Below are 15000 nucleotides of genomic sequence, written 5' to 3'. Positions count from 1 at the left end.
GTGGAAGTTATCTGTTTTTTGTTTCACGTGTTGTTGCAGAATTGCTCCCAGCCAACCACATTCCTACCTCCTCAGAGAGCTCCCATAAGATCTTGGGACCGCAGCCCACCCACCCCTTCCAGTCCTGAAACCAGTGAGACATCCGGACCTCCCAGTTCTAGTTCTACTTCACTAGTTATTAAAAATGGTAGGTTTTTCTGTAATACATGCTGTTGAGACAGCTGGCAAATATTAAATTAATCCATGTTCTATTTTTAACAGAAACTGCCATTCACGTGAATTGTGAATAATGATGTACCTGTTTATGACATCTTACTTGCTCCTCCGTAACGACCTGGGCTTTGGAAATTTGGTCCCTGTTAGTGTCCTGCTACAGATTTATAGAGTACAGCTACCAGTAGCTGTTCAAGACATGGTAGTAGTCCTTTGAGCAATGCATCAGGGCCGCGGCACTTAGTCCACCTCATTGCCTGATATCTGCCCTTGCATGCCTCTATGTGTGTGGTCTGCTTCTCTGTGTGGTGTGCAACACAAATACGTACTCTATTCAGCAAAGTTAAATTGGGCATTCAAATTAAATCTCTTAATAAAAACAATTTTAGCTGAAAAATAAAGTTTATGAAAAACATTCATTGCTGGGATTTTGTCTTTCAGAGAGTTTCAGAAAAGAAGGTTTTGTGAGTTTCTCATTGAAACCAGCACCAGGAAACCAAGTAAGCAACATATTTCCATTTTAATTGTATACTTAGTTGAGACTTTTTCTGTAGATGCTGTTTTCATTTGACAAAATGCTGATTTGCTGCTGTTCTTTTGAATCAGGTGGTGCAACTTACAGCATTCAAACCATCAGGTACAATGTTTTTTCATCATAATTGAGGAGAAAATATATTCAGCATTGTCAAATGTAGATTTGTAGAAAACCAATCTATCATTTGTTTTGATTTCACAAATAGAAACCTGCTCCAAATCACTCTTGATCTTACACGGGTTGTCGATTCATTATTGAGCAAGATGAAGCACACAGTCCCCAGGTCTGCAGCACAATCCTAACCACACAGTCAAGATATTAAAAAAAAAGGTTTCTTCAGGACAATTCTATGAATGTCCTTGAGTGGCCCAGCAAGAGCCACGATTTGAATCCAATAATATATCATGTCATAAAATGGGTGTGCACTGACACTCCCCATCTAAAATGATGACGATGGACAAGTGTAAATTGAAATGCACAAATACTTGTAGTATGTAGTAAATTTCTTCAATTATGTACTTATTTAGTTATGAATACTTTTGTTTAAATATTTCCCCTCTGTGAGCAGTCAGCTTATCATGGTAGAGGCCGTGCCATGGCAAAGTGTTTCCCAAACAGCTTTGTGATTTTGGCAGGATCACCCAGGGAAACAGGTCCTAGGTGAGGGAACAAATAAAGCATATTTCAAAGACCCTTTATGATGATAAAGCCAGACCAGGAGGTGGCTCTCGCTTACCAGTGCTTGTACATCAGACTGATGCTTCACCCATACCGGGAGCAGCCCAAAGAGGCAGTGTGGGTCTCCTTTCCCATGGGCTCACCACCGGTGTGGTCTGTGGTCAATGCCCAGTGAGCAGGATGGCAGCCTGAGGAGAATGTGGTGATCTGATCCCCAGCAACAGAAGCTACGTAGCTCTCAGAACATGGAACGTCACCTCTCTGACAAGAAAGAACCTCAAACTCGTGTGAGAGGCAGAGAAGTTGGTTTCAATGGTGGTTGAAAATGCCGGTCTGACTTCAATTTCACCGACACAAGGGTATTTAGTAGCCTTTTGGTGGCAAAGCTCCAGGGATGGATGAGATCTACCCAGAGTTCTGAAAGGCCCTGAATGTTGTGGGGCTGTCCTGGTTGACACGTCTCTGCACCATTGCGTGGACATTGTCAATTCAGCGCCTCTGGATTGGAAGATCAAGGTAGTGGAGGTGTGTACCAAATACAAGGGGAGCACAATCCTCAGCCTCCAAGGTGAGGTTTATTCAGCGGTGCTTTAGAACAGTGATCCCCAACCTTTTTTGCGTCACGGACCGGTTACGCGTCAGAAATATTTTTGCGGATCGGCCTTTATATAAATAAATAATACATTTATAATAAATATATAAATACGATGAAATAAAATGATACGACTGGCATAAAAACAAATATAAACCACCTAAAAATAAAACTCACCATTACGTTGAATTATTAGGAGCACCGAGTGTGTTTCTCAGAAACGAGCCGGTCCTATCTAGGCGTAATCGGAAACAATGACACCCGAAGTGGTTAAGGTTTGTCTTTTAAAGCAGGATGCTTGGTCTCCATGTGCTGAAGCAGTTTTAAAGGCTTCATTGCCTCGTTAGCTAGCCTGTCGCCACATGTGCAGTGCGCTTGGCGCATCAGTGTCACCTGTGGCGATAAATCCATATGTTAAGTAGGACTCCAGAATTTTTTTTTTTTTAATGCAGCTTTCCTTTTCTGAGAAGTGGTAGCCTCTTCTTCTTCAGTCTCCTCATTGGGCTTTTTTCCCTTTCCGGAGAAGCTTTCCAAACTTTTCTGTTTCTTGCTCATTTTTGCTTGCCTCGCGGTCTCGACTGGGGTGGGATGTCACGTGACCGAGATGAGCGTCTTGTGTCAAGAGACACAGCGACGGATGTAATTGGGAGAGAATCGCCAAATTTTTTACATTTTTCAAAATAATTTTTTACTCATTTTTTGCTACCTTTGCATGCTCAACTGGGAAAACATTTTACGTGACCGGGACGAGCGTCTTGACCAGAATGAATTGATAGTCGATAAAAAAATATATATTTTTTTTTTTTTTTCTGTGCAGCTTGGCGACCAAGTGACCCACGGACCGGCACCGGTCCACGGACCGGCACCGGTCCACGGACCGGGGGTTGGTGACTCCTGCTTTAGAAGACAGTCCGGTCCGCAGAAAAATTCAATCTCAGGATCAGGAAAAGCAGTATGGGTTTTGTCTTAGCTGTTAAAACAAAGTGGACCAGCTCTACACCCTCAGCATGATCCTTAAGGGTGCACAGGAGCTAGTATAACCAGTCTACTTGTGTTGTGTGACCTTGTACAAGGCATTTGACTGTCTTTCGAGGAATTCTGTGAAGGGTGCTCCGGTAGTACAGGTTACCAAACCTCCTTATATGCGGGAAGGTGGTCCACCTCAGGTCTCGTCCTGGTTAGTTGATGTAGAATCCAGACAGCAACTTTAAATTTGGGTGCCATCTAGCCCCCAAGCCAGGAGGGGGGGCAGCAGAGAGAGCACAGACTCCACCAAATTAGCCAGCGTAGGTTAATTAAAGGCATTAGCATAGAAATGGGGTTTTATTTGTGTCTTTCTACTAAGGTAGTAGCTCTGATTGTGTTCATCCGTTGTGGTTGAGGAATTGAGCTGACAATTTATCCGTCACTTTCTGTGACCTAGAAAGGGCTCAGTGTAGAGCTGCTGCTTCTCCTCCGCATTGAGAGGACCCATATGAGGTTGCTCGGGCATCATAAAACGTGAGATTGACAGGCGAATTGGTGCAGAATCTGCACTGAAGCTGATTATGTCAGTCTGTTGTGGTTGAGGAACTGAGCTAAAAGATAAAGCTGACAATTTATCGGTCACTTTAGGTCATCTAGAAGGGGCTCACAGTAGAGCTGGTGTTTCTCCTCCACATTGAGCGGATCCAGATGACATGGCTCGGGCATCTAATTAGAATGCTAAACACCTCCTTGGAGACGTGTTACTGTCATGTGTTACCGAGTGGAGGCCTAGACGACGACTCAACACACATTGAGGGATTATGATTCTCAGATGGCCTGGTAGTGCCTCAGGATGTGCCCAAAAGAGCTGGATGAAGTGACTGGGGAGAGGGACGTCTAGGCTTCCCTGTTAAAGCAACTGTCCCTGTGACCTAAGCAAAAGAAAATATATGTACTTTTTATTGGTTAATAAAGATTGTAATCTGTCATTTGTTTCAATAATTTGACTGCACTGATTTACTATGTGAATGGGGTTAGAATAATCACTTGATGACTTTGTGCATGTATAGCCGAGGGTGAGACAGAAAATGTTAATACAAAATCTAAAAAATAATTGACAATGACAATTATAAAGCCTGGCAGCAAGGCCATAGAAGGGCCAATGTAGTTTTGCATCTCCATTCATCTGTGCGGTACACATCATTAGGCCTGTGTGAAAACTGTTTTTTGTGTTCTGAATTAGAAGGCACAGAGAACAGATGGTGCAGAGGGTTAAGTCACTTTCAATAGCACCTATTTGCCCATCAGTGGCAAGAACCAAGTTTGAAATTGAATCATTAAATGTTTTAGCGTCTGTGAAGAACGCCTGCTGGATGCTGGAGTGCTCCTGGGTGTTCATTGTTGGCTAATGAGACAAAGAAGAAGTTCATTCCACTAATCATCAATGGCCATGTCTGGCTATTCAGAGCATTAGCCATTAACCACTCTAACACCTGCTCTCTCTCTCACTCTGGTTTTCAATTGGCATCCCTTCTTATCTTTTGTACGCTAACACACTTGCATGCAATACCAAAACATCATATTCTGATGTAGTCATATCTAATGCCCTTGTCTGTATTTCATGACAGGTTGTTGAACGGAAAATGGAGTCCCACCCTGATACTCAATTCATCGTAACCTTGGATCACACTGAAAGACTGTAGAACTGGACACACAATTTGAGTGCATGGCTACTACACACGAATACATAAGTCTTGGTGGTGTACATGAAACTCAAAATAGTGGATAAAGTGATCCATCAATGCGGATGTTTGGTTCTTTACAGAGCCTCGCACTTAAATTGCATAAATTAATAATGTAACATGCTCCTTTTTTATTTAGAATATGGTGTATTTGTGTGATTTCATCATTAGACAAAGGGACAAGATTTTGGTGATCAGGCAGTCTCTGGTTGTCATTTTAATATCAATTACATACTTGCTCAAACTTTCCAAATATGATGAGGAATCAACAATGTCATGAAGATCTTATTTGATCAGAAATACTTAAAAGTCTTCATTTATTTGAAGACTGAGACGTCCACTCAGACACACATGAAAATGACATCTAAAATGGCCACCTTTTATTTTCAGACTCAATGAATATGTTGCATAATCACTACTGTAGTTTCAAGTGTCATTTAAAAAAAGTGGAAGCTGCGGACTGTATGTGTTGATCAAATCTTATCAGAAAGTGTCAAAGGGAGAAACACACCTGTAAAATTGAAGGTTTTGTGATGTAAAAAAATGAGATCTTGCATTTCGCAAGTAATTACTGAATTTTATAACATAATTTGAAAATATGTATAACATTCATTTGGGAAGAGAGCAAAATGTTTAGTCGGGGGTGCTTTTAAAGGAGCAGTTTTCAAAATGAATACATAAAACTCCTGTTACATAAAAACATACTTCTCATAGATTTGTTTTAAGTTCCACTAATGTAACAGTTACTTTTTCAGCTACATTTTACATGTATAAAAGGCAACTGTCAGGGGTGGTGTACTTCTCATGTCCACAGGGAGCAGCTGTGAGCAGAGTGGCGGAAGACTCAGGTGCAGCTCATCGGGCTCATTAGAGGAGGGCTCTTAAGGAGCGTGCTGTCAGCTACTCGTTGCATGAGTGTCCTACCATTTGTGATCACCTCCACGGTTGTGCCTCTAGCTCCTCGTTATCCTCTTGCTCGTCAATGCCATGTCTCCTGATCCTCCGATTTCCTCCACGAACCATCGCCAACATCCACCCCGTTCTGGCCAAACTCCACACGCTCCGTCATCGCTGCTCCCGCTCCGTGCTCCTGGCTCAAGATCCTCCCGCTCTACCTCCACCGTATCCCTTCCAATAAACACTCCTCACTCATTCTGGACCTCCGAGTTGGTTTTCTGCATGTAGGTCAAAACAATCGCAAAAACGATGACAGAACACTCGGGCCAATCAGACCCAGCAGAGCCACTCAGAAGAACCCTCGCGGGTCAACACCAGCTCCGGTCCCACGAGTCCACTCTCCAAGCCATTTTTGAGCAGCAGCACCGAACCAATCGTCATCTGGAACAATTGGCAAGACTGCTACAAGACACCCAGGTCAGAGAAACCCCCTCGCTGCCAGCTGGCGCCACGAGCGCCTCAGTCTTGCAGCAGAGTCTGCACCTCGGTGAGGTTAGTGCCCCTCATCCGGAGAAGTTCTCCGGAGAGGGTCGTAGCTGCGGAGGTTTCCTCCTGCAATGTGCACTAGTTTTTCATCAGTCTCCCCAGTCTTTTTCCCACGACGGAGCTAAGATCTCATTTATTTTGGGACTCCTCACGGGCAAGTCACTAAGATACAGGCATTTTGGTTGTTCTTACGAAGAGTTTTTAAAGGAATTTAAGCAGACCTTCTCGACCGAGACCGATCAGACTGGTGTGTCTTGCCGGTTATGGGGGCTTAGAAAAGGGAACAACCCCGTGTCAGAGTTTTCCATAGAGTTCCGTATGCTAGCAGCCGCGTCCTGTAGCCTTGAAAACGGCTTTTTATTAAGCCTTGGATAAGTCCTTATCGGACAACTTGGCAGCCCTATTAGAACCAGACACTTTGGATGACCTAATTTCCCTGGCCATTCGGTTGGACAATCGGATTAGGGAGAGACTGAGAAGCTCCAGACGAAAGCGACCTGAACTAAGATCATAGCCCTTTTTAGTCAGGCCTAGTCCACCTGGCCAATCGCCTAGCCAGTCCTCTCCAGAGCCCAAGGCCATGCATTTTGGCCGGGCTCGACTGTCTCCGGAGGAACTGCAGCGGCGCCGAGAGTCCCGACAGTGTCTGTACTGCGGCTCCCCGGATCATTTCGTCGCCAGCTGTCCGATTCGGCCAAGAGAGAGGGTCTGACAGTCGTGAGGGGAGGACCGCTGGACCATCCTCCAAGTATCAAGTCTCCTCACTTCTCCCTACCTGCCATGATCTCTGTTCTACAACCATAGCTACAAGCTATCCGCGCTGGTTGATTTGGGGTGTGAGACAAACCTGATTGACCAGGAATTCATCCCCCAAGTCCAGATCCAAACGGAACCTCTCTCAACTCCTCGATCTGTCTCTGCTCTGGATGGGAGGAGACTCTCTAGCATCACCCAACGCACCAAACCCATGGAGCTGCTCATTTCCGGCAATCGTCAAGAACTTATTTCCTTTTTTGTCCTTCCAGTCAGACAATTGACCCTAGTCCTTGGATTCCCCTGGCCCCAGAAACACAACCCCCGGATCAACTGGTCAGAGTGCCATATCGAGTCCTGGTCCACGAAGTGCTTATCCTCTTGTCTTCAGTCTGCCGTGCCGACTCGCCCGCCCCTAATGACACCCGAGAAACCGGATTCGATCGATCTTTCACATGTTCCCGGAGAATACCATTACCTAAGACAGGTTTTCAACAAAAGCGAGGCTTCATCCTTACCACCTCATCGTCCCTACGACTGTGCCATAGAGCTTCTTCCCGGAGCCCAGCTACCGTCCAGTAGGCTCTACATCTCACGCACCGAAAAACACGCTATGGAAACATACATCAACGAATCACTGGCCGCTGGCATCATTCGCCCTTCCTCCTCACCCCTGGGGGCAAGATTCTTCTTCGTGAGCAAGAAGGATAAGACTCTCCGCCCTTGCATCGATTACCGTGGCCTCAACCTCAGCATCGTAAAGAACAGGTATTCCCTTCCCCTCATTTCTTCAGCATTTGAACCCGTCCAGGAGTCCACCATCTTCACCAAGCTTGATCTCCGGAACACATATCACCTAGTCAGGATACGCCAGGGTGATGAGTGGAAGAGTCAAGTCAAGTTTATTTGTATAGCCCTAAATCACAAGCAGTCACAAAGGACTTCACATAGAAAAACAATTGACAATTATTCTTAAAGCATCCCCTGATCTTGAGCTCCCAAAAGGGCAAGAAAAAACTAAAAAAAAAAACTACCAGGGGAAAAATGAGAAACCTTGAGAAGGGACCCCATCTGTACGACGTAGGGGACCGAGAACATCTGGCCATCAAGCTTGCGCTCGAGGAATGGCGCCATTGGCTAGAGGGCACCAAACAACCCGTGTTAGTCTGGACAGACCATAAGAATCTATCCTATCTACAGTCCGCAAAACACCTGAATTCTTGACAATCTCGCTGATCCTTGTTTTTCTCTCATTTTAATTTGTCCATCTCTTATTGCCCAGGCTCCCAGAACACGAAACCAGACGCCTTGTCCCGACAATTCGCTGCCGACGAGTCAGTGGCGGAACCAGCTCCCATACTTCCCCCCAGTTGCATCATAGGCTCCCTCTCCTAGGATGTCGAGGGGCTCGTTGCTCAGGCTCAGCTACGGGAACCCGATCCAGGGACGGGGCCATGGGGAAAGACCTACGTCCCTTCCTCAGTCCGCTCTCACTTAATTCACTGGTTTCATTCAGCCAAGTTCTCAGCCCATCCCGGGACCAGCCGTTGATCGGCAGATGCTTCTGGTGGCCATCCGTCCACAAGGACGTCAGGGAATACGTTCTCGCCTGTCCCATCTGCACTCGCAACAAGTCCTCCCACAGACTGGACTTCTACTGCCTTTCGCCATACCCAAACGTCCTTGGTTCTATATTGCATTGGACTTTGTGACAGGCCTACCCCATCACAGGGAATGACCACCATCCTCACTATCGTCGACCGCTTCTCCAAGTCATGTTACCTTGTACCACTCAGAAAGCTCCCCTCTGCGTTCCAGATGGTTCAGCTTCTCGTCAAACATGTTTTCCGTCTCCATGGCATCCCGCAGGAAATCCTGTCAGACCGAGGTCCCCAATTTATTTCCCAAGTGTGGAAAAGGGTCTGTTCAGCCCTCGATGCGAAGGTCTCCCTGATATCGGGCTACCAACGGGCAGACCAAGTGCTTGAACCAGGAGCTGACGGCTGCGCTCCGATGTCTCAGCTCTGATAACCCGTCCGAGTGGAACAAGTTTCTTCCCTGGGTGGAGTATGGCCACAATTCTCATATCTTCGCTGCCACAGGCCTCTCCCCTTTCAAGATTTCGCTGTTTTCGGCCGACGAGAAGGAGATCTCGGTCACCACATACGTCGCTGCAAGTTCGTCTGGTCCAACGCTGTGAAGGCCCTTCACCGCTCCGTCGAGCAAAACCCCAAATATGCCGACCGACGGCGCACACCCGCCCCACTTTATTCCCCAGGTCAGAAGGTCTGGCTTTCGTCTCGGGACATTCCCCTCAAGTCCCCGTTGCGGAAACTGGCCCCCCACTTCATTGGACCGTATGTGATCCTGGCAGTGATCAGTCCCATCTTCCTCCAAGCCTCCGGATTTATCCCACCTTCCACGTCTCCCAGATCAAGCCTGTTGAGTCCGGCACGCTCATTCCTCCGGCCGAGCCCGCTTCTCCCGCCCGGGAACATGATGGCCACCCAGTCCATCCGGTCCGACGAATCGTGGGCTGCCATCGGTGGGCCCGTGGGTGGCAATATCTCGTCGACTGGGAGGGCTACAGGCCCAAGGACCGGTCTTGGGTGCCCCGTTCCTACATCTGTGATCCTACCCTCATCTAGGACTACTGGTCGTCACTCCAGTCTTCCTCTTCTGGGCCGCCGGGGGGCGGCCGTTGAGGGGTGGTGGTGTCAGGGTCCGGGGTGGTGTACTTCTCATGTCCACAGGGAGCAGCCGTGAGCAGAGTGGCGAAGGACTCAGGTGCAGCTCATCAGGCTCATTAGAGGAGGGCTCTTAAGGAGCGTGCTGTCAGCTACTCGTTGCCTGAGTGTCCTACCTGTTGTGATCACCTCCACGATTGTGCCTCTAGCTCCTCGATATCCTCTTGCTCGTCAACGCCGTGTCTCCTGATCCTCCAATTCCCTCCACGGACCATCGCCAACATCCACCCCGTTCTGAACTCCACACGCTCCGTCATCGCTGCTCCCGCTCCGTGCTCCTGGCTCAAGATCCTCCCGCTCTACCTCCACCGTATCTCAATAAGCACTCCTCACTCATTCTGGACTTCCGAGTTGGTTTTCTGCATGTGGATCAAAACAATCGCAAAAACGATGACAGCAACACAATGTTGAAAGATATCAGTCTAGAGAATATTCGACATAATTTCTTCTGCATTAAATATTCAACTGTGTCCTGGAGTTACCTTCAAAATAAAATAAAAGAACCAAAATTCAATATTGATACTGCCACTGTCAGCTAATAATATGGTTGTGTCATGCTATAATCATGCGGCAGAAGAGCCTCTCAATATTGATATTGATGCAGGCTGCCTGATTCGTACGTGTTGTGTTTCCTTTTTTGAATTGATTTTCAGCTGCCCAGCATTTCAAAGCATTTTTATCAGCTTGGAACTTTCTACAATGTTGGCATTTGAGCAAACAGGAGGAAATCACAAAAGATTCAAAAGAACATCAGTTATGATTTCATAATGTATATACTATACAATGTACATACAGTGTAAACGAAGATTTAAAACACAACAGCATAACACATTATTCCTATGGTGAAGCAGTGCAGCGTGGCAATGAGTGATGTGAGAGAAAAGGGTCACAGTTCCAACTATTGAACAGCTTCCAACTATCAATCAAAAAGCCGAAAAAGAATTTCACCTTTCAGGACGATAACTTGCCTTCACAAAGGAAATGGTTGGAATTGTCTAGTCACAACTCAGACCTAAATACAATTGAACATCCATGAGGTGATCTGTGGACTGTGGATTAGAGATGTCCTTGCAGTGTGCGTAACACTTTTTGTAGATTTTTGACACTCCAAAAGTCCGAGAGTGACTGTTAGTTACAGTAAAACACACAAACACACGTGTGTGTGTGGATATGTATGTGTGTTTGTGTGTGTGTGTGTGTGTGTGTGTGTGTGTGTGTGTGTGTGTGTGTGTGTGTGTGTGTGTATGTATATATATATATATATATATATATATATATATATATATATATATATATATATATATATATATATATATATATAATATGTGTGTGTGTGTGTGTGTGCGTGCGTGCGTGCGTGCGTGCGTGCGTGCGTGCGTGCGTGCGTGCGTGCGTGCGTGTGTGTGTGTGTGTGTGTGTGTGTGTGTATGCGTGTGAGTAAGCATGATACATGAGTGTTATTTATTCATTTTTACGTGACCAAAACCTAGTATTTTACAGGGTGTGTTGTTGATTCCTAAAGAAATGGCACCGGATTATCTTGTGTATCAAAGTTCCATATGCTAGAATTTATCTTTTTTTTTTTTTTTTTTTTTTAAATATGAACTGCGCTGTCTGTTCATGAACATAAATTACTATGAGAATTGTCTTTTGTCATTTTACAAGCTTTGTCTTGATTTCATTTCAATCCAGTTTGGTGATCTATATAATGATAATGATTATTTTTGAGTCGATATGGTACAATTGGAAGGATTCAACCTCCAAATTCACATTTGAAACACCATTCTGTTTTTCATTTTCCATCAACATGGAAACACAATTAGCCTGCTAAATGACAAAAACAAATGGACAAACAAAACTCAAATAATGTGAATTGTTTTCTTTTGTATTGCCCGAGTAAAAGCTGTGATTTACTTAATGATATTCTCGTCACGTATATTATTATTTTTGCATTATTATTATTTTAGTATTGCTAAAACAATAAATCTATTGGTGAAGCAAGACTTTTGCACAGTATTGCATGAGAGAGTGTAAAACCTTAAAGCTTTTTGTTTTCTTTTGTATTGCCCGAGTAAAAGCTGTGATTTACTTAATGATATTCTCGTCACGTATATTATTATTTTTGCATTATTATTATTTTAGTATTGCTAAAACAATAAATCTATTGGTGAAGCAAGACTTTTGCTCAGTACTGCATGAGAGAGTGTAAAACCTTAAAGCTTAGAAGCGCAACAATAAAAACCTATTACCCAGAGGTTTTAAACTTGAATTGTATGCTTTGTCCTATATCATGTTTAAAAGTGTCTGTTGGCGTCAAACTTACAGTCGACATCGCTCTTTCATAAAGATATGTAGTATAATTAATTCACTCGCTGACATTGTCCTATCAATCTTGTAATAAGGTCAAAAGTTTGCAACAATATACTTTTATACACAATACATTTGTCTAGTAGTCTGATCTATAACAGCTATTGTGTCTTAATCACTGATGTACATGTTTATAAAAGTCATGTCTTTGTGTTAGCTGATATGTTCTAAAGTCCACACACAGCCCAAATTGTTTATTTGTTGTGAAACTTTTGAGGAGTCAGATTAATTTCACTTTGTAAAAATGTGTTCAAACCTTTTTTTTGTATTTTGCTGATCATTAGTTTGAGATGATTGTATCAGTTGTGTCTTGTAAATCACCAGACAAGGCTAAAAACAGCCATGCCATGAATGCTCTAATAGTTGTATGAACACTGTTCAAAATGGCAAAAATGACCAACTCACAAGTGCAACTTTATGTCATTGACTTTTATTGGTGTGATACTATTACAATAAAAATGAAACAAAACAAAATGCTTTGGTTGGTCATTGTCTCTTTTGGAAGGAAAACACTAACATAGAACAGACTGTCAACCTACACAGGAAAACAAGAGTTGAAGGACAAAAACAAAAGCAATATCAAGAGAATTTGTTTTCACATCAGTAGCAAATAGTCCTGAAAAAAGGCTGAGAACTTTAAATGAATCGTAATTTTGTCACTTCACAATATAAATATACACCATGTACACCATTTTCACAATCAACTACCTCAATAAAATCAAGGTGCGCTTTGTGTCTTTTTGTGTCTGTGGGTGACATTCACATTAAGGCAGACATCACGATTGTCTATAATGATACTGTATTTCAGACTTCTATTAGTTCAAGGAAAAATTTCAAATGTCTACAGTGAACGTTATATTACTCTTTTTCATCTTTGTCTTTTTCCCAATTACTGAAAAAGTCATTTATATTGTTGTCTTTGAATGTGCTCTTATGTGTGCCCAGAGCATAAGTCACCTTTGTTTTTTGTTTTTTTTATGTATGAGTCTAGCTTACCTTTCAAAACAGTAAGTTTCACAGGTACCACACTGATGACTATCAATACCAAGAACAGACACTGTTCTCTTAGCCCATTACTCAGATTTTCAGTGCGATCCAAACTGTTGTTAGACTGACTTTAAACTGCTCAGTACGTAAGCTGTTATATGGGAAAATATTGCAGCGGACAATAATATAAGACAATAACTATTTAGGTAACAGGACATCGGCAGTGTCTAAAACCAACAACCAAATAACGTGAGTTACAGTTTGACATTATTTTATAAAGGTAAAAATGTTCAATTTCCATGATAGTCTGGTTCTGTGTAAATACCGGCACTAGTACATCACAGATAGATAGAGACAAAGACATTCGTATTAAAACCTTTCTGAATGAAAACTTAAAGCATATCCATCTACTGCATTTATGCAGGAATTTCCGAATTTCTTCCTTTTACGATCTTGATGCTGATAGCTGACAGAAAAATATAGTTGTGACGTCACATTGCTGACTTGTAGTTGGTTCATGTCACTACAGTCAAGCGTGGGCACAACCGAAATCCCATGGCACTGTACATTAAATGAGTCACGATTCACTTTCTATAAGAACTAATCGGCACATATGAGTCTCAAAGAGGTTTATTTTGCTTTTTGCACACTGTAGGACAGTATGCAAAATTCATTTGAAAATCTAAATAAAGCATTGAAATTTTGTAACCTGCTTATATTCCCGCGATGTTGTCTTATTGACAAACAGTAATGTAAGAAGAAAAGCCCAGTTTGTATTTATTTTACTGGCTTTATCCTACTTTTCTTTCATTTGATGAACAGCTCTGTCTTGTGGTATCAATATACCGTAATTTCCGGACTACAAGTCGCGGTTTTTGTCATAGTTTGGGTGGGGGGGGGAGCGACTTAAACTCAGGAGCGACTTATGTGATTTTTTTCATAAATTTTCAAAATTCAAAAATCCGCGATGTAGTGAAACCGTGATAAACGAACTGCGATGTAGCAAGGGATTACTGTCATTTGAACTGCAAGTGATGTCACCCGTGCCGCGCGGCGGTTGTTTACATAAAGGCCAAAGGATTCGATCACGGGATGACGAAGATGACGAAGGGCCCCACGTACTACCGGCATCATTAGCGGCTTGGTTTGTAAGTGACACGGAGGACGAAGAGTTCGAAGGATTTAATGATTTGGAGTGACACAGAAGGTTTGAAAAACTATCATGGCTTTTACGCACACCCGATCCTTCTCGACGGCAGCTCTTTTTCACCTTCGTGGATGGAAGTCGGGGGCTGGCGCTCAGCCGGGTGGCTGTCTAGGGACGGTGGATGGGGCTCGGACATGGCTTTTACGCATGCCCGGTCCTATTTATGGAGCTCTCTTCCACCTCCGTGGCTGGAAATTCAGTAGTTGTTGCCTCGTTGAACTCTTGTTTTGTTAAATAAAGAGCCGTTTACCAAACCCACGTCTTTCCTGGTACTTTGTTAACGCTACAATATAGTTATATACTAGATCTGTGGAATAACGACGAGGCTGACATCAGGGCCCACGCGCGGCGTTGTTGACAAAGGACGAGGAATTTGATCGATGGATTTAATGATTTGCAGTGACAGATGGTTTGATGATATTGTTGTAATATGATATTTATTTGAAATATACTTTATATATCGTTATATGGGTCTGTGGAATAATTCGAAATGCAACTTACAACGGGTCCGACGTGAGCATATGCGGCGCATACGCGGCATTGTTTACATAAAGCACGATCGATGGATTTAATGAATTGGAGTGACACAGATGGTTTGATAAACGTGTTATTTATGTAATACTTACTTGAATAACTCTGAATGTTACGTCAGGCCTGTTCTCAGCTCCTCGTTTGTGTATATGTCACGTTATCATACCGTATGGTTTAGCCTGTTGTTGCTGGTTCATGTCTTTTTGGTGTTGGATTTTGACAAATAAATTTGCCCCAAA

At 43.6% G+C, this 15000-nt stretch overlaps 2 protein-coding genes across 6 annotated transcripts in view; one reads left to right on the top strand and one right to left on the bottom strand.

Annotated features, from left to right (window-relative positions):
- adgrd2 (adhesion G protein-coupled receptor D2) overlaps window positions 1-5496 on the top strand; it is a 53104-nt gene extending 47608 nt beyond the window's left edge. For 3 of the 4 annotated variants that reach the window (XM_085910922.1, XM_085910918.1, XM_085910921.1), the window contains 4 exons: window positions 40-187; window positions 655-713; window positions 820-850; window positions 2836-2928. In XM_085910922.1, coding sequence (XP_085767048.1) covers window positions 40-187; window positions 655-713; window positions 820-850; window positions 2836-2909 — 312 coding nt within the window. In that variant the 3' untranslated portion in view covers window positions 2910-2928. Of the gene's footprint in view, window positions 1-39; window positions 188-654; window positions 714-819; window positions 851-2835; window positions 2929-4612 lie in introns of those variants that run through there. The other variant, XM_085910919.1, reaches the window with a different exon arrangement.
- A 6954-nt stretch (window positions 5497-12450) lies between these two features.
- LOC147057663 (nuclear receptor subfamily 5 group A member 2-like) overlaps window positions 12451-15000 on the bottom strand; it is a 28857-nt gene continuing 26307 nt past the window's right edge. For both annotated transcript variants that reach the window (XM_085908995.1, XM_085908994.1), the window contains one exon: window positions 12451-15000. This exon is cut by the window's right edge and continues 1068 nt beyond it. The gene's annotated coding sequence lies outside the window, so the exon portion shown is untranslated.

This window comes from Syngnathus leptorhynchus, chromosome 4, assembly GCF_054491065.1.
Source record: "Syngnathus leptorhynchus isolate UIUO chromosome 4, UIUO_Slep, whole genome shotgun sequence".
Lineage (NCBI taxonomy): Eukaryota > Metazoa > Chordata > Actinopteri > Syngnathiformes > Syngnathidae > Syngnathus > Syngnathus leptorhynchus.
Note: the sequence above shows the minus strand (reverse complement) of the source record. Positions and strands in the feature narration are given on the sequence as shown.